The sequence below is a fragment of the Populus trichocarpa genome, chromosome 5, assembly GCF_000002775.5.
Source record: "Populus trichocarpa isolate Nisqually-1 chromosome 5, P.trichocarpa_v4.1, whole genome shotgun sequence".
Taxonomy (NCBI): Eukaryota; Viridiplantae; Streptophyta; class Magnoliopsida; order Malpighiales; family Salicaceae; genus Populus; species Populus trichocarpa.
In genome coordinates, this window is record NC_037289.2 from 16,306,475 (window position 1) to 16,327,329 (window position 20,855).

The window sequence follows — 20,855 nt, forward strand, 5'->3', positions numbered from 1 at the left end:
TACATCCTAGTGTTTATATATTTACAACACTTTACATTTTTTTAAAAAAGGTCAACAAAAAAAGTTGAATTATTTACATGGTAACTATTATATCCTAATTAATGACTAAAGAGCCTTGCAGTACTAAAAATATAAAATTACAAAATTTCTATAAAGTAAAAAAAAAAAACTAACTTTTGAAACTCATTTCTCTACTATCCCAGCCACCATCTCTTCTCCTTCTTTTTTTTTTTTTATTGTCGACCACCATTGTCTAGCCACCATGACTACCTCACACCCACCATCTCCCTCATCTACAATGAAATATCCAATGGATTAAAGGTAGTGGTTCATCTAAATTCATATGTGAAAATAAATTAGGAAGAGGTAATGCACCATTCTCTATCCTTCACCATTTAACGGACCAACCAGAAGACTACCTGAATCTTTTTTTTTCTCTACCTTTATTTTAGGAAAACAAATATTTGTAATCAGGGCTTGTATATTACATGATGTTGCCCTCTTTTGTCCCAATGCTAATATATCAATTTAGAAATACAATTCTAATACAAGATCCTTGTTTTTGTTTTGTCTTAACTTGATGTCTCATCTCATTACCTTGAGCTTGACAACCATAAGATTTTTTTTCCCATCTGGTAGTAATATAAGGAAGTATGAAGTCAGAGCCATGTCTTTCTTTTTCTTAATTTGTTCTTAACTTATCCTATAAACCCATCATGGATAGTAGTTGGCATGACTAATGTTGCTTATTGTCCATGAATGATTCATTCATAATGTTAAAGGATAAAAACATTTATGAAAAGAAAATAAGATTGTGAGAATTTTTTTGCTTTCCTTTAAATAAGATCGTGGGAATTTTTTTGCTTTCCTTTTTTATCTTGAGTTTATTTGGTTAAAGTTTTTATATTGACATTATATTTGGGGTTTCATTTTCATTTTCTTGACAAAAAAGTATGTAATGTAAATGATGAAATTGAAGGGACATGACGTGATATTAAATGGACTACTTTTGTCCCTTCCTATACCTTTTCCTCTGCTAAAAATTAAAAATTAGAGATCCATCTTCTACGACACTCTCATTATTGTGTGTGTATCTCTCTTCACACCCTCCGCAGTAACCTTTGGTTCATCTCGATGACCAATCATATCTCCTTCCATAAAGGGAGCATAAAAGAAATCCATATCACCACAAAACTTCGTCTCATCAAACTTTGACATCATTCACAAATCAAAACTCCCCTAATCTTTGGAAAAATCACAAATGAAACTCGAGATATAAACACAAAAATAAATATGTACATGTATAAAGTATTAAATCTACTAAAAGTTGAAAGATTTTGATTGAATTTGTGTTTATATCTCTGTTAATTGAAAGTTGAAAGATTGATATATTTGTTAAGAGGCTATTGAATTTTTATTCGAGTTTTATTGGTTGTGTTAGAGATAATTTTGTTTCATTCATCTCCATAGGATTTTGTAGTATATTATATATAAGGGTAGATTCATTTTTTTTTTCTTTCTAAATTTTAAAACTATGTTGACTAAAGACATAAATTGTAATTTTTGAAAGAATAGAGGCAAAGTAAAAAAAAAAAAAAACTAAATTATAGAAAATTCAAGGTAATTTTCCAATAAATTTATTGTCTTTCTCGTTTAAAAACATTTGGTTTCGTCATTTCCACACACCTCACCATTTGCGTTAGGCTTTAAAAATAAATATGAAAATAATTAGAGAAAACTATATTATTGAATGAAAAAAAGAAAAAAATGATGTTGTCATCAACTAAGAAAAAACAAAAAAAACAACATGACATTTCTCATTAAATAAAACAAAAGAAATAGACAAAAATCTAGAAACAAAGAGGAACCATAATGATCATTAATTACAAAAACACTAGTAGGGTTCAGTCTTTCTCTAATAAAAAAAACCAATGAACTAGTTATTAAAGGTAATAAGATCTTTTCTCGGGGGTCTATTAGTCATTACCAAATTGATAGAGATAAATCGATCTCATAACATTTTTAAAGCACGATGAAATGATTAAATTATCCTTAAAAGCAAATCTTCTTTAAATTTGGGTCCAAAGGATTTTTTGTACTTTCATTTTTTAAAACACAATCAGATAACTAAATTATCCTTAAAAAAAAATTTTCTTTAACTCGCGCCCATAGGCTATTTTTGTATTTCATCTTGTTTTTTTTTTTTTGTGTTAAAATCAAGTTGAATAAGCATCAAATTAGTAATTTAATAAATATAAATATTATTTTTTAACAGGTGCATTTCACATGTCAACATATGGGTTTTGGCTACACCATTCGAGTGACGTATGAAAAGGCAATTGACCACCACAAGGTGGCTTTCGAGGTAGTGTTAGAATCATTTCGACGACCCCTCCATCACTAGGTGATACTTGTGGCTTACTAACCACTAGTTTAGCGCTGATGACCTTTTTTTTTTCTTTCTTCTCCTTGATTTCCATGTCTGACCCTCTAAATTTTCAAAGCAGCCATTCAATTTGTTTTTCCTTCAGATTTGGTCCATGTTCTTTTAATTATTATTTGAAATAAGTTTAAAATTTTTATTTTTTTCCAATTTTATCCTCTGATTTTTCATATGTCAGATTTAGTCTCCATTCAATTGATAGCTATTTAATTTATATGAGATAATTTTTTTATGATTTTATCCTCAAGTTTTTGTTTCCTATTGATTTGATTCTCGTTCTTTTGATTGTTTTTTTTTACTTTGTTTTTTTTAAATTGATATTTTTTTTCTCGGTTTCATCATTTAACATTAAATTAGTTGGAAATTAGTTTTTTAATTGAGTTCAAGTCTAGGATTTCACAGGTTACAAGTTTGAGAGATTAAAATAGGTTTAGGAGATTCTTCTGGGTTTAATTTTTTTTTCCTTTTCTTTTTTAAGCTTATGTTTTTTTTTTTAGTTTCATCCTTCAACATTTATTTAATTAGAGATTAAGCTCTGTTATTTTTTTTATTTGTTTTTTATAGATTTTTTCATTGATTTTGAAAATGAGTCGGGTTAGCTCGGGTCTTTTTATTTATCATTCTTTGTTAATTTTAGTTTTTGAATTAAATTAAATTAACTGATTAAATATAAACATGAGATGTTCGCTTCATGATATTTTATTTGGTTTGTTTTTTGGGTCGTTTCTTTAACATCGCATGTGGCCTCTTTTGGTGTCATCGTACAACCTTTTATAACGGCGTTAGAACTATCTTGACGAGCTCTTTTTGGTGGTGGAGCCATGTCCACGTCGGAGCGATGATGAGTGTTCAATAAGCTTTTCTTTCTTATTCTACCGAGTATGATGCTGAAGCTTATTTTTTTATAGTTAATTATTACTATTTTTTATTTATTTTATTTTTTATTAATATTTTTGTATTATTTTATTAAATTAATCAAGCTTATTGAACTTAATCAAATTAACTAATCAGCTTGCCAAAATCACTATATCCTTGTTGTATTTTCAATTTTCAATCGTGTGAAACCACTTTTCCATTGTATAGATCATGAAAAAATTGTTATTTAAATTTTAAGAGTTTTTTAAACCTTTTTAATCATTTCCATCAAGGAAATTTATCTGTTTTTAGTTTCAGCACGTTGTTGCTGGTTAATCAATTTTTATTCAATTATTCAATTAAATGTGAATATGTTTTCATTTTAAAAATCATCAGGTATTATTATATTATATAAATTTAAATCAAATTAAAAATTCTAAAATAATTTAGACTTAACTAATAAAATAAATAATTTAACTATTATTAGGTTACATTAACAAATAAAATAAATTATAAATAACTATTATTAGATTACATTAACTAAAAAAAAATAAAGTATCAATAAAGAGTAGCCCTTCATTTTACGCTTTATTAAAATAAAGCATAAAAAATCATTGGATTAGGTTTAATAATTTATTATACTTGATTTTATTAGTAAAACCTAATGCTTTATTAAAATAAAGCATAAAAAATCATTGGATTAGGTTTAGTAATTTATTATACTTGATTTTATTAGTAAAACCTAATTTATTAATAGAAGAATTAATTTGACCAAATTTATACAGTAGAGAGAGAGAGAGAGAGAGAGAGAGAGGTATGGGATGAAAACATGTGATAAATTTTAGAATGGATTCGTCCGTGTTCAGGTTTAATTAGTGAAAGAGTAGTCAATTGGCGATCTTAATCAAATTAAAAGACTTTTTGCCTGACTTGAATGAAAGGGTTAAAAATGTCTTTCACTTGAACCGAAATAGGGTGGAGGGTGAATATGACTAAATGCTAAAAGGTACAAGGGCACGATTTTTTTTTTTATGCTTTTTTAAAATATATTTATTTTAAACAAAATATTAACTTAATGGTTTGTTTTAGTATTTTTTGAATTATCTTAATTCACATTATTTAAAATAAAAAAATTTTAAAAATTATTTTAATAAAAATTACTTTTAAAAAAATACCAAGTACCCATTGCGTGAGTTATTTTTTAACTTCTGAAACCCTAATTTAAATGGTCATGATTTAACTCTCGAACTCTTTAAAACCCAATCTTAACTATAATCGTATCATTTTATAATTTTTTATAGTGTGTTTCGAAATTTTTGGGCAAATTATATTGTTTTAAAATTTTAAATCTTTTTATTTAAATTTTTTTATATTATTAAATTATTTTAATGTATTGTTATTAAAAATAAAATAATTTTATTTTAATATATTTTTATATAAAAAATATATTTAAACCATCACCGTCTACATCACAATTCCAAACCCACCTTAAAAGTCGAAACCAACGGCCCATTAGAAAAGTATGTACCAACAAATCTCATCATAACAGTTACCCAGGCAACCAAAAACCGCAATAGCAAAAACAAATCAGACAGGAGAGCGAGAACGAGAGAGATAGAAAGCATGGAGAGGGAGAGAGAACAACAGGTATACTTGGCGAGACTTGCAGAGCAAGCTGAGAGATATGATGGTATGTGCTTTGTTCAATCGAGATCCACAAGCTGCGACTCTTTATTTCTTTCTTGCTTTCATTTTCCTTTTATCTTGTTAATTTATCACGCTTAATTCCTGCTGCTGCTCTATGTTCTCATTTTTCCCTATGATTTAGTGGATGCTTACAAGGGTGGATTTGTGTTTTAATACGCTGATTTAGTGGCTGTATTGACTGATACGCTTGCTTGTTAGAACCCTAATTACTACATTATTATAGTTGCTTAGAAATAAGAATGACCATAAAGGATTTTCTGGACTTTTAATAGAATTAAATCTGTTAATTGTTTTTTAGCATTTCGATTTGGTAGTACTGTGTTCCCATGATGGCTCACTCTTTTCGGTATGTAGGTTGTGTATGGGTTAAAAAAAGAGAGGGGAATAACATTTTTTTTTTTTTTGATATTCGAGGATTTGAATAACGCTAAGCTTTTCTAAGCAACCCATTGATGAATGAGTACGCACTCTTCTGTTGTGCTAAATTGAGAGAGGAGTGTAATAATTGAAGATTTTTTTATGGATGATTGTTGTGGTTCACATAGCAATTAAAATGAGGCAACCGTGTTCTTTTCCCATTCTTAATATTTGATACAGAAGGTTTCTAATTTTGATTCTATTAGTTTTATTTCACTTCCATTTGGCCTAATTTATTCAGTTGAATTGCTGTTGTTCCTTTCCTTTTCTTTTTTCTTAAAAACAAAATGTAGGTAAATTATATTGAATATGAAAACATGACATTAAAAACCAATTGCTGCAGAGATGGTAGAAGCAATGAAGAAAGTTGCAAAGTTGGATGTGGAATTGACAGTGGAGGAGAGGAATCTGGTGTCCGTGGGTTACAAGAATGTCATTGGCGCTAGAAGGGCATCGTGGAGGATACTTTCTTCCATTGAACAGAAGGAGGAGGCCAAGGGGAATGAACAGAATGTGAAAAGGATAAAGGAGTACATGCAGAGTGTTGAAGATGAGCTTGCAAAGATCTGCAATGATATATTATCAGTCATTGATCAGCATCTCATCCCATCCTCTTCAACTGGGGAATCTACTGTCTTTTACTATAAGATGTAAGATTTATTGCACTATCCTTACTGTTGAGTTATTTTGAAAGGTGGGGCAAATAATCTCAGGATGGCTAACAAAATAAGGTTGTTGATGCCTTATAAACTCCTGAATGATAGACAAAAGGCTCTACAGATTAGGTTTATTTCTTATGGATCCATGCAACCAAATTCTTATATATAGAGCAAGAATAGGTAAACGACAAGAATTCTCTTGTTTATGAATTTATATGTGTTGAATTCATTTTATTCATTCCACAGGTTATATAACCTTCTTTTCTATTAACTATCATATCTGTGTTTGTATAGTAGCTTGCAATGCTCAAACTTCCTTTAATTGATTCTATTGCTTATGTTGGATCTTTTCTTTTTTTTCTTTTTGTGTTTTCTTTCGAGGCAGGAAGGGAGACTATTATCGTTATTTGGCTGAGTTTAAAGGTGCTGATGAACGTAAAGAAGCTGCGGATCAGTCCCTCAAGGCTTATGAGGTAGTATTTGTTAATCATCTTTTTCTCCCAGAGTTTCTTTTATTCTCTCTTCTTTGTCACTTTAACTTTTTAATTATGAAGCTGATATATAATTTAATCAAAGTACTAATGTCGTTCTTTTGTGCTGCAGGCAGCAACCTCTACTGCGATCTCAGATTTGCTTCCAACTCATCCAATTAGACTTGGCCTGGCTCTAAACTTCTCTGTTTTCTACTATGAGATTTTGAACTCCCCCGAAAGGTTAACATGCATCTCTTTCTCGCTTAACATGCATCTCTTTCTCGCTTAACATGCTGAAACACATTCAATATTTTTTGTTGTTGTAAATACATCATGCACACACCCATTTTGTTGAACTTGAGGACTTCAGATAGTGCTTTAGCTGTAAGCTCTGAATAATGCATCTTATTTTTAAACTACATCTGTATCATGCAGGGCCTGCCGCCTGGCTAAACAAGCATTTGATGATGCTATAGCAGAACTTGATAGCCTCAATGAGGACTCCTACAAGGACAGTACCCTTATCATGCAGCTACTTAGGGACAATCTCACTTTATGGACCTCAGATCTGCCAGAGGAAGGAGGTGATATTCGAAGTTGTAACTTGATAATGGAAGTAATATGAGTTTAATAACTGGACTATGAAGTCAAGAACTTCGATTGTAAATGGCCATTGACTAATGAAGGTGCTATTTAATTTGGCAGGTGAGCAATCTGCAGCTGATGAACCTAAGGCAGTGGTAAGCAAAACTGAGCTTTTATAATCTGTGTGTGGGTGTTATTCGAACTTGCACACCTGCACATTCATACAGGCACGCCTGCATACCTTTGATAAATACATACACAGAGCATGTAAAGCACTCATCATTTGATTGGATTGCCTTTTGGCATGTTGATGTTTTCCCGGAGCTTGTTATTAATGTTTCTTATTTTCTCCATTTACTCTAATGAGAATTAATTTTGCAGAATTAGCCGGGATTGTGGAGAGCAATTCTTTAAGATTGGGTTAGTTGAAGAAGGGAGGAACATGCGAGAATGACTCTCAGTAGTAGTACGGGGAATGGTGGACCATTGGCATGTATCTATTTGCTGAACAAATGTTTTAAGACCCTTCGTTGTGTCTTCTTTTTCTCTTAGAACACTCTACTTGGATGATTGTGGTCTGCGTTAAAAATCTATAGCTTTAACGCCCCTTAAATTGCCATTGCAAATCAACAGATTCTTTTTCTCGCATTTGGTTGTGGCATTTTTACCATTCAGATTTGTACATCTCTCGCTCACTTTTTTCCTGCTTGCTCACTGGTAGTGCATCAGATTGTTGGAATCAGTTCATTTCCTGGTTTGTCATTCATTTCGCTATGGATAAACTGATTGATGCAGGGGATCTAATGCATCTGAAACCTTCTGAAGTGTGACGTTGTGATGGCCTGTAAATGATTAGTTTTCTGTTGAGACTTGGTTCTGTGGAAGTGTATTGTAAGATTCATATGTTTTCACTCAAAGCATGAAATGAACCTTCGAGCACATGCATTGATATTGTGAAGTCGGGCAAATGAAGAGAGATTATTAAAGTACACACGAGAATGCGTGATGAGATAATTAAATGGCCGATTCATGTGTGGAAATCAAGACTAAACATATTTAAGCTCGTAAAAGTGGGCAGTTGATGATGGCATTCAAACCGTTGCCGTAGCCAAAGCTGCCTCGACGTAATGAAGAGCTCCAAGAAATTCATGTAATCCTCTTTTATTTTTGATTTCCCTGCCACTCTTTTATTAGAACTCAATTGACTCTTTTGCCTCTAACCATTGAGTGGCTAATTCACTTTGAACCAAACACGTTCTTTAAGGATTGTGTGGTTTGTTCTTAAAATTCAGAGATGAACAGGTACGCATGGTTGACAGTTTGGTGGGAATAGCTAACATTTGGAAGTTATTGATTTGGCCGTGAGACTGGTAGATGCTACAGAATTAGATCAAGCGATGAATATTCACATGGAATTCATTTGGACCACAAGTCCGGTGATGGTTGTCGAAGATATTACTAGCGCTGTGAAAGCTAGAATCTTGTATCATTCTGATCGGTTGTTTGTTTACTTGGAAATTATCTTAAAATATCATATTTAAAGCTAAAATTGTAAGATTTAATTCTATTTCATGACAGACAATCAAAGCTGGTAATAATAATAATTAATTCTAGTAATTAATAGAATTAATTCTTTATTAGTTTTGCTCCAAATACTCCGTAAAAGAGGGCTGGAGAATGCTTCTAGTTGATTTTTCTAGACAATTTCGGACAGAAATTCTACAGAATTTTGTGACTTTTCTTGCACTCTTTATTAGTTGACCTTTTTTCCAGCTAATTCCCTTCAATTATAAAACTCTTGTTTTTCCTCTTTACTTTCCTCCTAGCCCAGAACTTAGATCGGTCATCGCAGAGATATTCGGGTGAATATTCTTTTGAGTATATTAGACCTCGCTTAAAAATAATCATGAGTTTATTAAAATTAGTCTTTTTTCACAAAGTAATGAACATTAAAACTTTAAAAATAAATAATTAATCTTAGCTTTATGCTTTTAGTTTAAATATAATTTTAATATATGTTTAATCATGCATGCTGAAAGTTAATTTCAGTTTCTTATGCATGATTTAATATTTATCTAGTATATATGCTAGTCTTTTATTATGATTACAAGTTTTAAATAGTCTTATAATATTATATGCTTATAAACTAAACATTTTTTACTCACTTAAGTAATTATCTAATATATTTTGGACCGCAACTACACATCAAGTTTATGTGCATTAAAACTATTTGATTAGCTGGTGCAGAGCTCTGCTAGTGAGTTCCATTTCAGTGGGCTATTAATGGGCTTCTGTAATGGATGACTTTTTTTCTCTATGAAAAAACATATTAATAAGAACAAGAACAAGAACCCTCATAGAGAAAAACAAATCGAAGACACCAGACAATATTAGGAGTCTTGGAGAGCAGCAGTGCCATTGAAAAATAATCCAATGGGTAACTCCAAAACAATATAATTGCTTGTTTGAGCTCCCTTTCTTTTCCCTAAAAATGAAATTTAAGATAATTATCCTATTATTTTGAAAAATTATGTTTACTCGATTTAAAAAATAAATATAAAGTTTTCTTATGATAGAAAACTCTCGAGAAATGTACCAGAGAAATGGGTGCCAGAGAAAAATACAATGCCCCCGCAAGAGCAAATAATAATCTGACAAACCCCAAGACTTTGGATCGAATAGTTTATATATGCCTCTAGAACAAAGCCGTCAAGAAATTGATCCCTTGCAGCTGAAAGGAGAGGCAAATCTTATTACTCGAAACCTTTTCTTTTTTTTAAAAAACAAATCAATAACACCAACAACCCTACCATTACTATTGCAAAAATCAAGAGGGGAGGAGGGAGAGCAGAGGGATGGAAATTGCAGAAGTGGAAGCTCCATATGGACTAGTGGCTTCTTTCATCAATGGCGTGGGTGCGTATATATATATAGCGAGGATGGCTGCTAGAATGACTAAACCCTAATATTGCCTCCACTTGCCGGCTGGGTCTGGGCTAAGCTGTAGGGTTTTTCTAGAATTCTATAGCGAAGTTGGGCTCTGGCCCATACACTGATAAGAGACCAAGCATTCTTCTTTTTTTAGAGCAGCGAGGGAATGGCAGCGTCAAAGGTGGTTGCTGTCATGAATTAATTGTATTAATGTCATTTTTAATTGTATACTATAAAGTATAAATACTAACACTAAAAGTATATACTAGCTTACGGTACTATACACCATAAAGTGAAAACGTCAAAAAAACCTTCGAATAAATAATTGGCAAATAACTTTAAATTTTATATCCACACACTGCAGTCAAAACCGCGTCACTGCACTATTCAAACTTCCTTAAAAAAAAAAAATAATAATAAATTCCACTAACATCGACTTAAGAAGCCTGATTAAGACTTGGGAGCCAAGACAGATCCGAAAGCAAATAGTGCAGACCCCAAAAGAAACTAAAAAACCAGGCAGGTTAAGCTTAAGCTTTAGCAGCAGTTTGGCCTAAAACATGAGCGGACATCAATATTGAACTTCGGATGGAAGATCTGCCGTATCAGACTCAAAAAATTATGAACCTCTGAAGAGCTCACAACAAAGGCAGACGCAGGGATGGTCTTGGTAGATAAAGTTCACTGAATTGATCCGTGAAGTTCTTCCAATCGCAATCAAAACCACTTTCTTCATCAAAACAAAGATAAAATGGTCTTCTAGGCAGCTTAGAACACAATATACATCAGATGTTCTAATCCACTTCCATAAAGAAATCAAACAATATCAAACACCACAACATCAATAAAATAATTTTACAATGGGGGATCCTTTCTAATCTTCTCTTCCCTTCAGCAAATTGCAAACTACTGGAGATCCTGAGTACTACCCCAACCAAGTATGTATTTTCACCAATTGGCAACCCCTGTAAAGAAATTCTTCTTATAATACGTAATACTGGCACCTGGATAACAATGATCTTGCAAAGGGTTCTACCCCCTAAATCTAACAACAACACATGATATGTCATCTTTACTTTCTCTTTTTAATGCCTCTGTTGTCAGCTGCTTAGCTGCTTTCATGGGGTCTTTAATCCTCCTTGCAATATCAACAGCCTCTTGATTTGACATAACCTGTGTATATTCACATGGAAAAAGATAGATTTTATGGACTTCTTTCTAATGCAAGCACATTGCAGATTCTTTAGCCAGCCCAGGTGGTTAGCACTGACTCGACACAGAAAACAAAGTTAGTATGAAATGACTCACCTTCCAAAGACCATCACTAGCGAGTACAAGAACTTCTGTGTTGTTATCTATGTCGATTTCTTGTATGTCAGGATCAGAACGCAGATGTGATTTAAGGCTCTTGTCCCCAAAAGCACGAGAAACTGCCAGCTGCCCATTAACTCTAGGGACATCTCCTGGAAAGAAGTTCAAAAGGAAGTGAGATCGACAGTATTGTTATTGGTATAGAACAGAGTGTTTGCTTGGCTGAGAAAACATTTGCAAAGAGAGGGAAATACTTCATATTCTGATGACATTTTCTGTTCCCATAGAAATGGAAATCCTTAGCTAATCACTTAATGTCATAGGTATCAAAGTGCCTTAAGAGACTTTGGTCATGGAAGCCTAAGAAGGGTAGGAAATTACAGGAAAAAGAAAAAAGAAAAAAAGAGGATCTCATAATAGAAGGAAGCGTTCAGTGCTCTTAAATGCAGAATGGATTTGAACACCCAAAAGCAAAACAATTTGAACAATATGCATGAAAGCTTCAACACCACCCACCTGCAGAACACCACATAACGAGCAAACTAAAATTCTTATGAAAAGATTCTTTGAATGATGAACAAATATGTATGCATTCACTCATCCAAAATGAATCCAGGCGATGATCAGGGGGGAAGTGCCACAGATCCTCTCTTCTAGAGAATACTTATTTTTTATTTTCAAAGATTGCTCTGATGCAGATCAAAGTTAACTGGAAGCCACTGAACTCTAAATTGTCTATTACTGTCTGAAAGCTGCATAAATTTAATTTAAGTAGACCATTCATTGTTATGACATCTTATTTGGGTTCGGAAGATATTGGTTCACTTGCTTGAGAATTTCAAAAGGCTGACAAATGAGCATATTCAGAAACTCAAAATTAGTCTTATTCTTTCAAATTCTAGCTTCACATGAATAAATCATAAGCCTTAAAACTATGCGTTAAAAAATTAGAAGCAGCTCCCCACTAAAAAGATTAGAATAACAGCCAATAATTTCCTCAGAAAGCCATTGGTGTATATTAAATTCAGAAGAGCAGATATTCAAACAGAGAGATTACTAATAATGGCTACTGTGAAAAAGACCTGGCATGTTTGAGACAAAGCCGCCTTTGTTCTCTATGCTGCCTCGTTCAGTGTTGGGTTCATGATCTGTGGTCATTTGCCTTGCCTGGCCTCCTCTTGAAAGAACTGCTCTTGAATCTCCAACATTAGCTACCCATAGTCTTTTACTATTTATCAAGATAGCAGTCACAGCTGTAGATCCTCCTCGCCCCAAGTCAGAACTATTAGAGAGAATTGCCTGGTCAGTCCTCTCATAGGCTTTTGAGATAGATCGGTTGGGATCAACCCAAAACTCTTCCTAGAAGGATCAAATAATAAAGTGTTAGAAAGCATTCTGAAGTTATTTAAGCAGACCAAAATGTTTGGCCATCAATAAAATGTTTGGAAGCAATGCTAAACCTCCTTCAGGATATTGGAAAACAAATGTTTCTGTAAGTATGCAGGCACAGTGTCTCCCAAGTGGCCATCATAAATAGCAAAAAGCCCTAATTCATGCTCTTGAATCTGCACAAACTTGGCAACATGATAATCCTCCATTGGATGATTAGCTTTCCCTTTTACTAGGCTGAAACCATACTTGATCAAACCCTCATGATTCTTTCCCTTACCGGAGGTAGACGATGAACGCCCACCCACAAGCTACATGTAACAATAATCACAGTCTAAGTCACATGATTAGAAGACGAAGAGAAATACGAAAGCAAGCAAAATTGAGTTTTAATTCACTAAAGTACTCAGATTAGGAGGCAGGCAAGAATGGGACTAAATGAAGCAATACATGAGAAATATAATTCTACACTACAAGCAATTGACGTATAGAAAGTTGCTCAATAACATTAATGAAAAACAATAGCGAAACTTGCAACTGTGTTTTCTTCTTGGGTTACATAGAAGACCTTAATACTGTAAACTCATCAGTAAATCTAATCTTTTAGAACGGTTTAGCGAGTAGCTACACCTACTATGTAAATTCTAGATCCCCGAAGAACTCACAAAACAAGTAGGTAAACATTGACACTTGACAGAACGGAAACCAAAAGTATATCTGTGTAACCAAAAATTTTCAGCCATGGGTTATCCAATGTATATCCACAATTAAATCCCAAACTGATACGAAAACTGAAAAATTCCCCCCTAGAAATAGCCTATCACACGTATAGCTCCATGTTCCACCACCCATTCTTACAACCTAATCATGAAACAAGGTTATGCGTCGAATAGAAATAAGAATAGAACAATTAAAGAATCACAAACACATACCAAAATAATAAAAACTAGGAAAAAAAATAATCTTTTTACCTGAGAGTAGGAAGGAAAAAAACAGCATAACCAATCCATAGAAACAGAACTATGTAGAGAACCTCCAACTTGTTCAGTTAAATTCCCACCATCCACTTTCAATATTCAAGATTCCAAACCAAACCCACCTCCCAAATCCAGTATCTGCACCATCAAAATCCAAACTTGATCATAAAAATGAAACTAAAATGTAAAACCTATAAACACAAACCTAAAACCCCTTCCAAGAAACAAGTCAAAACAAACGAATTACCTCTAAACTATCCCCAATTAAAAGCTCGGAATGGGTGTAGCTTGTGGTTCCTGTTTGGTGAGGAAAGTCTGGTTTTTTTTGCTGTTCCTTGTTTGTACTACTTGCTAGTTTGCACACCCAATTGAATGGAAAAATGATGCTAAAAACAAAGAAAAGGCGAGATGAGAGAACAATCGAAACTCCTTTTCTAAGCACAAAAAAATAAAAGGAAATTACTAGTATAATTATATATAAAAAAAGATTGTGAGAGAAGGAGAGAATCGAAGGATGCCTATATGATGATTTTCTAACCGCTCTAAGAGAGTCTTTTGCAATGAAGGGGGGGCAGAGAAATAATAGTACAGTAAAGAGAAGAAAAAAGACTAATATATACCGCAGGAGCAGAGACTTCTTGCTTGTTGACTTTGCCCTGTTAATACTGTTTTGTTTTTGTCCCTCTCTCTGTTTTGTAGCTGTACATGGGACACCACCTCCTGCTCCTGCGCAGAAAGACTCATGGGCCAGAAATCGAATTTCCTTTTTCTTTGTCCTCAGATAGTAAACAAGAGTTATTACAAGAACCCAAGAAGGGGTGTTTACTTTAAATCGTCCTGTGAAATCAGTAGTCAGCCACTACCTCTTATGGGGAATACTGCAGAGGTTTTTTTACTACACAATAGAATAGTTCTCGGGGCGCATGAATGGATGGTCTGTGTGACTTTTTCTTAGAGTATACATGTATTATATATTATATTGTAAAATTCATTTTAATAGGTTTTGTTCATTTCTTTTCCTGCCATTTTACGGTCAAATCGGGTTTCCTGTACAAATTGGTCAAAACGGCCGTTCACATAGCGTGTTGAAATTGGTAATAAATGATTTGCAAGGGTCATAACTGTCATTTCACGGTTAAAATAGATTTCGGGAGCCAAAATTGATTTTCGATGGTCAAGCAAACAGGTCTTTATATATATATATATACACACCTTCATGTGTCGACACGGTGGGATGGAATGGATTAATCACATCTCATTTGTCTCAAAAGTGGCAGTGCACTGATTATAAAATATAACCAGTAATCCATTTACTTTTAGGCTGTGTTTGTTTTTTGAAAATTGATTTTTAAAAAATTATTTTATAAATTATTTTATGTTTATTTGTCATTAGAAAAGTTGGTCAATGAAAAATATTTTCCGGTAAAAAACAATATTTTCCAGTCAAAGAAAAATTTAGCTTGATTTCTAGAAAAGTGTTTTCCTTTTATTTTGGACGGAAAACACTTTCCAGAAGTTGTGAAAAATTTAGAAATGTCATATTATTTGTTGATTATATCAAATTTGATCCTCAAACTTTTGATTGCTATATATATTTTGTTTTGAATATTTGTTTTTCAATTTCATCCCTTAGAATTTAATTTTTATATTAATTTTAGTCCTTATTTTTATAATTGTTATTTGGTTTTTCCTTATATTTTTTAATTGAAATTTTTTATCTATCAAATTTGGTCATAATTCTTTTGATTGTTACTTATTTTATTTGAAATAATTTATGAAATGTTAATTATTATTATTTTAATTTCTTCATCTTTCAATTTTTTTTATTTTTTAGATTTGATCTCTATTATTTTGATTATTATTTATTTTATTTGAGATAATTTATGAAATTATATTTTTTTTTCAATTTCATTCCCATTCAACTTTTTAATTTGTAAGATTTGTTACTCATTATTTTAATAAACTTGAAAAAATAAAACATTAATAAGTTATTTTCCAGCTCATTTTCCATGACATAACCAAACACTGAAAAATATTTTCCAACTTATTTTTCATTACACTACCAAACATCGAAAAATAATTCACTTTCCCGGAATTCACTTTCCCGGAATTCACTTTCCAAAAGGAAACTACTTTCCATCAAACAAATGGGGCCTTATTCTAGGAAACGTTTAGTTAAAAAAAGAACATTTTGCAATTCTCTAATCCCCTCTCCGCCACAAATTTCTTTTCTCTCAAATCCATCTCAGCCATCGAATTGCCCAAATAGATCTCAATCGCTAGAACAAAATATAGCATAAGCTCACCCTTACCAAATCAAAGACCCAAATTGATGCCAGCTATCAGATCAACTGTCATAATCATCGCATCCAAACAGTCTGATATAAATTTAACCACACCAGATCAAAGTCCAAATCAATCCCAATCTTCGAATCAAACTTCTAAACATATCAGTTGTTGGATTAAAAAGGCTTCATCTAAGCTCATCCATACCTGATCAAAGACCAAACCAATCCTAGTTATTAAGTCAAACTCATACACATCTTAGTCGTTGGATCAAAGAGATTTCATCTAAGCTCTCCCATATATGATTACAACCCCCAACAAATTAGAGCCATTAGATTAATTTCAAATCAAATTGATCTGGATCATTGGTTCAAATCAAAAGCGATTTGAATCATCTAAACCCATGTAAGCTACAGATGGTGATTCCAGCCATCTATCTCTACCGTTTAACCCCTATTTTTTATGGCACCACCATAAAAAGGAGCTTTAGCCTCCCTCGATCAAAACCCGACTAGCCCTCATCACCAACACCACCAGAATCAATCAAAAAAAGAGAAAAGACTATTTTTAAAAACCAAACTTCATCGTCGTTAATCTCCTTTCTTGGTTGGCTGTGAGACACACAGCTACCATTAGTGGACGAATGAGATCCAGGTCCTTTTTAGGAGCTCATTGACACGCCAAAAACTCATCGGAACCAACACTAAAATATCTCCAAAGACAGTGCATGAATAGTGCGATGGCAAACCTATAATTTTGCCATTTGACCAGGGGCAAAACGATAATTTCACCTAGATCAGAGCATTTTGGTAATTTCTTGAACCTAATATTTTTTTTGTGTAATTATTTTATGTGTATTTGTAGATATTTGACTAAATAAATTGTCCACAACACTCTTTAGCACGCCAAACCCAAAGGGTCTAAGACCTTGGGTGGTTTAGAGGAGGGACAAGGACAATATCAATGTTCTGTGATAGAACTAGGAGGATGAGATAATGATTTGATTATGAGATAATGATTTGATTATGAGAATTATTTGAGACGAGTATCAGTCCCAATGTTTGCCAAATCAACTCTTGAATAATTGATTGAACTTTAATTTGCATAATCGATTACCTGATTAACTGTTTCCAAGCGTGATTATATTATGATTTCTTGATTGACTATGCATGATGCATCTTCGTGAAGCAATTTGTCAAAATTAAATCTCGAATTTCATATTTTAATTTTGATTGTGCAGCTTAATTTTTCAATGCGAAAGGACTTGATGAATATCGATTGCCTAATTATTTATGCGTCTTAATCATCGGTATGAGATGAATTTTGAAGATTATCAAATTAATTTGAAAATCTTATATTTAATTGGTCCATCAATGAGTGATTCATTTTGACCAGTTAAATTTAAAATCTGTGTTTTTCTAATTGGTTCACCCATGAACGATTTGTTTTAAGCAATTCTCTTTTAAGAATTTTATTTAATAGGTCTACCAATGAGTTGTTCATTTTGACTAGTTAAATCTAAAACTCATGTTTTTCTAATCGGTTCACCCATTAATGGTTCGTTTTGATTGATCTTTTTCAAAATGTTGTATTTATCTTATCCATCCATGAGCTATTCATCTTAACCAGTTAATTTTAAAACCTGTTTTCTTCTAATCGATTCACCCATAAGCGGTTTGTTTTCAATTGATTCCTTTTTCAAAATCCTATGTTTAATTGGTCCACTCATGAGTGATTTGTTTTGACTAATTGATTTCAAAATCCTATTTTACTAATCTGTTCACCTATAAGTGCCTTGTTTTCAACTAATCCTTTTTCAAAATCTCATTTTCAATTGGTTCACCCATGAGCAGTTCATTCGATTGATCCTTATTAAAAAAAAATCTCTTTTTTAATTGCTCCATCCATTAGCAGTTTGTAATAACCAATTGATTTAAAAACTTGTGTTTTCTGATCGACTCACTCATAAGCGGTTCATTTTTTACAAATAATTTTTTAAAATGTTATGTTTAATTGATCCACCCATAAGGGATTCATTTTGACCAGTTTATTTCAAAACTTGTGTTTTCTGATCGGTTCACCCATGAATGGTTTCTTTTTTACTGATCTTTTTCAAAATCTTATGTTTAACTAGTCCACCTATAAACGGTTTGTTTTGATCAATCAATTCTAAAAAAATATGCTTCTTTGATCGAGTCACTTATAAGTAATTTGTTTTTAACTTGTTCCTTTAAAAATTTGTGTTTTTTGATCGATTCACCCTTTGGCATTACTGATTGACCACTTGAAAACATAATTTCCTTATTGTATTTTCATACATGTATCTTTTTTTCATAATGATGTGTTGTGAGGTATATATATAACAACAACAACAACAACCCTGGGGATGGTTGGCCAATGATGATGATATTTTATGTGTAGTTTGTGTCCAGTTCCATCAGGTTTGGCGTTTTGCTTTGCATTAAAAAGATGGTAAATTGAGAATTCCATCCTTTGTGTTGATAATTGAAATCTTATTTATGTATGTGCTTATGAGTTTATTTTATCGCGTGCGCTATTGAGTCCTAAGACCTTTATCTTTTCAAGGGAGGGATTTTTATGTATTTTCATGTTATTTATTTTACTTCACTCTTTTTCCCTATATGCACTACAACTAGACATTTTTTTTCTTCTTATGACCGATGTGTGCTCTACAGTTGGCCATAGGCCAGATGTTAGAGAGGTATCATTGGTTGAGTTCATCTTCACTCCACGTAACCAACCCCTTACCTAGACTCTGATAGATTAGTTATTAAGTTATTATAACCGTTAATTTTAGGTGGCGACTTCTTTGTTTGATTGTGTGATGTGTGATCATCATCTTTTCTCATTTTATGAGGGGACCCCTATCCAAACATCCACCTCGTGAGCATGGGAGGACCGTAGTCAAGTAGCGACCAACAACAACCATTGTTAAAGAGGTGGCTACCCTTAAGTGGGAGGGGGGGCGTAGCCCTAAATTTTATGTTACTCCTTGAAATTATAAAGAATTTTTAAGTGTGTGCTTATAAATTATGGATGGACCACTCTTAACTCTCAAATATCTTATAAAATTAGAGTTTAAAAGAGCAAATGAAAGGTTTTAATGGAGTAAAAAATATTTCCTCATGTGATCTAGCACATATAATTGCCTATTTTTATTTCATTTATTGTATATTAAGATCATTTCTAAAAAAAAGTATGGTGAAATCATTTTTTATTTAAACAATATTGCGTACTAAATTTTTTTAAGCTACAATAAACATTAAAAGCGAAATCACTCTATTAATGTTTCACCTTGCCTTTTTAATTCAAATAAAACTCTTATTAGCCATAGAAATAACCTTTAATAATAGATGTTGATATGTTTTTTACATGTTTTCTTACTTTAAATTCACTAGAACCTATAACCAAATAGATTGTATTAGTTTACAAGCTCACGCTATGTTGTAGGTCAGATAAAAAAAATAAATTTGAATGTAACAAAAAATTTTTAGGCCCTAAAAGATTAGTTGATATTATTATTAAATTCGGCCTAGCGGATCAACCGTAAAACCTCTCCATCTAATTTCTTGCCTAGTATGAGTTTAAAATTAAACCGTATGGGAGTTGTCTCAATGAGACCAAATCCACTTGGCCAGTCCAAAAACAACCCAAATAACTATTAAAAACAGTTTAAAGATGAAGGATAATTAAAAGAAAAAAAAACCTTTCGACTTGATTTCTTGTCTAACCCGGGTTTAAAATTAAATGTGTGGGATTTGCCTTGACATGGCCAGTCAACTTGGCCACTCAAAAGGTAACCCAGATGATCGACAAAAAAAGTCTAAGGATGAAATTGAAATAAAAAAAAACCTCTCAACCAATTACCTATCTAGCCCAGGTTTAAAATAAAATATATGGGATTTACGTTGTTAGGTAAACTTGGTATGCTTAAAGGCAACCTAAAAGACTGGTAATAAAAAGTTTTGAGGATAAAATTGAGAAAAAAAATTAAATGAAAAAGGGAAATGGACAAAAAAAACCCTTATTCATATAAACAATGAATAAAGTGTGTATGACCTTAGGTTTTTTTTTAGTTTGTACTAAATCTTTGGCCTGCGCTACGTTGTGGTTTGGATCAAAAATTTTTTTAACGTAAGAAAAAAAATGTCTAAGCATTGTTAATATTTTGTCTAGTAGAAAAAAAATCTAAACCTTGTGGAATTGATACGATATGACTCGTTCGACTTGAAGGGTCAAAGGCAACCCAAATAACCATCTAGTAGGTGATACAGTGGTAAGAGCTTGGAACCAAGGGGTTTGCTCCCCCTGTGGTCTCATGTTCGAGCCTTGTGGTTGCTATTATGATGGCCACTAGAGGCTTACATGGTCGTTAACTTCAGGGCCCGTGGGATTAGTCGAGGTGCGCGCAAGCTGGCCCAGACACCCACGTTAATAAAAAAAAAAGGCAACCCAAATAACCGATAAAAACTTAGTTTGACTCAAAATAAAAAAAAGACAACCTGGAAGACTGGTAAAAAAAAAAAGTCTAAAGGGCAATTTTTTTTTTAAAAAAAAGATGAAGTCAAAATAAAAAAGGGAAATGGACAAATAAAAAACCCCTACTTTACTATTCATATAAACAATGAAGCGGGTTTGTATGACCTCAAATTTTTTTATTTTGTACTAGATCTTTCGTTTGCGATGTGCTGTGGCTTGGATCAATTTTTTTAACATAAGAAAAAAAATATCTAGGTGTTAATTTTTTTTTCTAATAGAAAAAGAATTAAACCATGTGAGAATTGATACGATATGACCCGTT

At 32.6% G+C, this 20,855-nt stretch overlaps 2 protein-coding genes and 1 long non-coding RNA gene across 6 annotated transcripts; 1 reads left to right on the top strand and 2 right to left on the bottom strand.

Annotated features, from left to right (window-relative positions):
- Positions 1-4,819: 4,819 nt before the first annotated feature.
- LOC7486596 (14-3-3 protein 7) lies at positions 4,820-7,787 on the top strand. The gene is made up of 7 exons (XM_002306537.4): positions 4,820-4,988; positions 5,766-6,072; positions 6,467-6,554; positions 6,685-6,794; positions 6,990-7,138; positions 7,260-7,294; positions 7,521-7,787. Exons 1-7 carry the CDS (start codon positions 4,922-4,924, stop codon positions 7,524-7,526), a joined length of 762 nt encoding a protein of 253 aa, XP_002306573.1. The 5' UTR covers positions 4,820-4,921; the 3' UTR covers positions 7,527-7,787.
- An 851-nt stretch (positions 7,788-8,638) lies between these two features.
- On the bottom strand, positions 8,639-10,039 carry LOC127905306 (uncharacterized). The gene is made up of 2 exons (XR_008059204.1): positions 9,950-10,039; positions 8,639-9,870 (listed from the first exon to the last, which is right to left on the bottom strand). It is a non-coding gene; the product is annotated as an uncharacterized LOC127905306 (long non-coding RNA).
- An 812-nt stretch (positions 10,040-10,851) lies between these two features.
- Positions 10,852-14,528, bottom strand: LOC7468895 (probable protein phosphatase 2C 9). Of its 4 annotated transcripts, none has more exons than XM_024600904.2 (7): positions 14,368-14,528; positions 13,995-14,133; positions 13,742-13,885; positions 12,842-13,081; positions 12,464-12,740; positions 11,379-11,533; positions 10,852-11,243 (listed from the first exon to the last, which is right to left on the bottom strand). In XM_024600904.2, exons 3-7 carry the CDS (start codon positions 13,778-13,780, stop codon positions 11,103-11,105), a joined length of 852 nt encoding a protein of 283 aa, XP_024456672.1. In that variant the 5' UTR covers positions 13,781-13,885; positions 13,995-14,133; positions 14,368-14,528; the 3' UTR covers positions 10,852-11,102. The 4 variants fall into 4 exon arrangements, with proteins under 4 accessions (XP_024456672.1, XP_024456673.1, XP_052308785.1 ...); XM_024600905.2 differs by lacking the exon at positions 14,368-14,528 and adding an exon at positions 14,286-14,304; XM_052452825.1 differs by lacking the exon at positions 14,368-14,528 and adding an exon at positions 14,266-14,284.
- Positions 14,529-20,855: the final 6,327 nt, after the last annotated feature.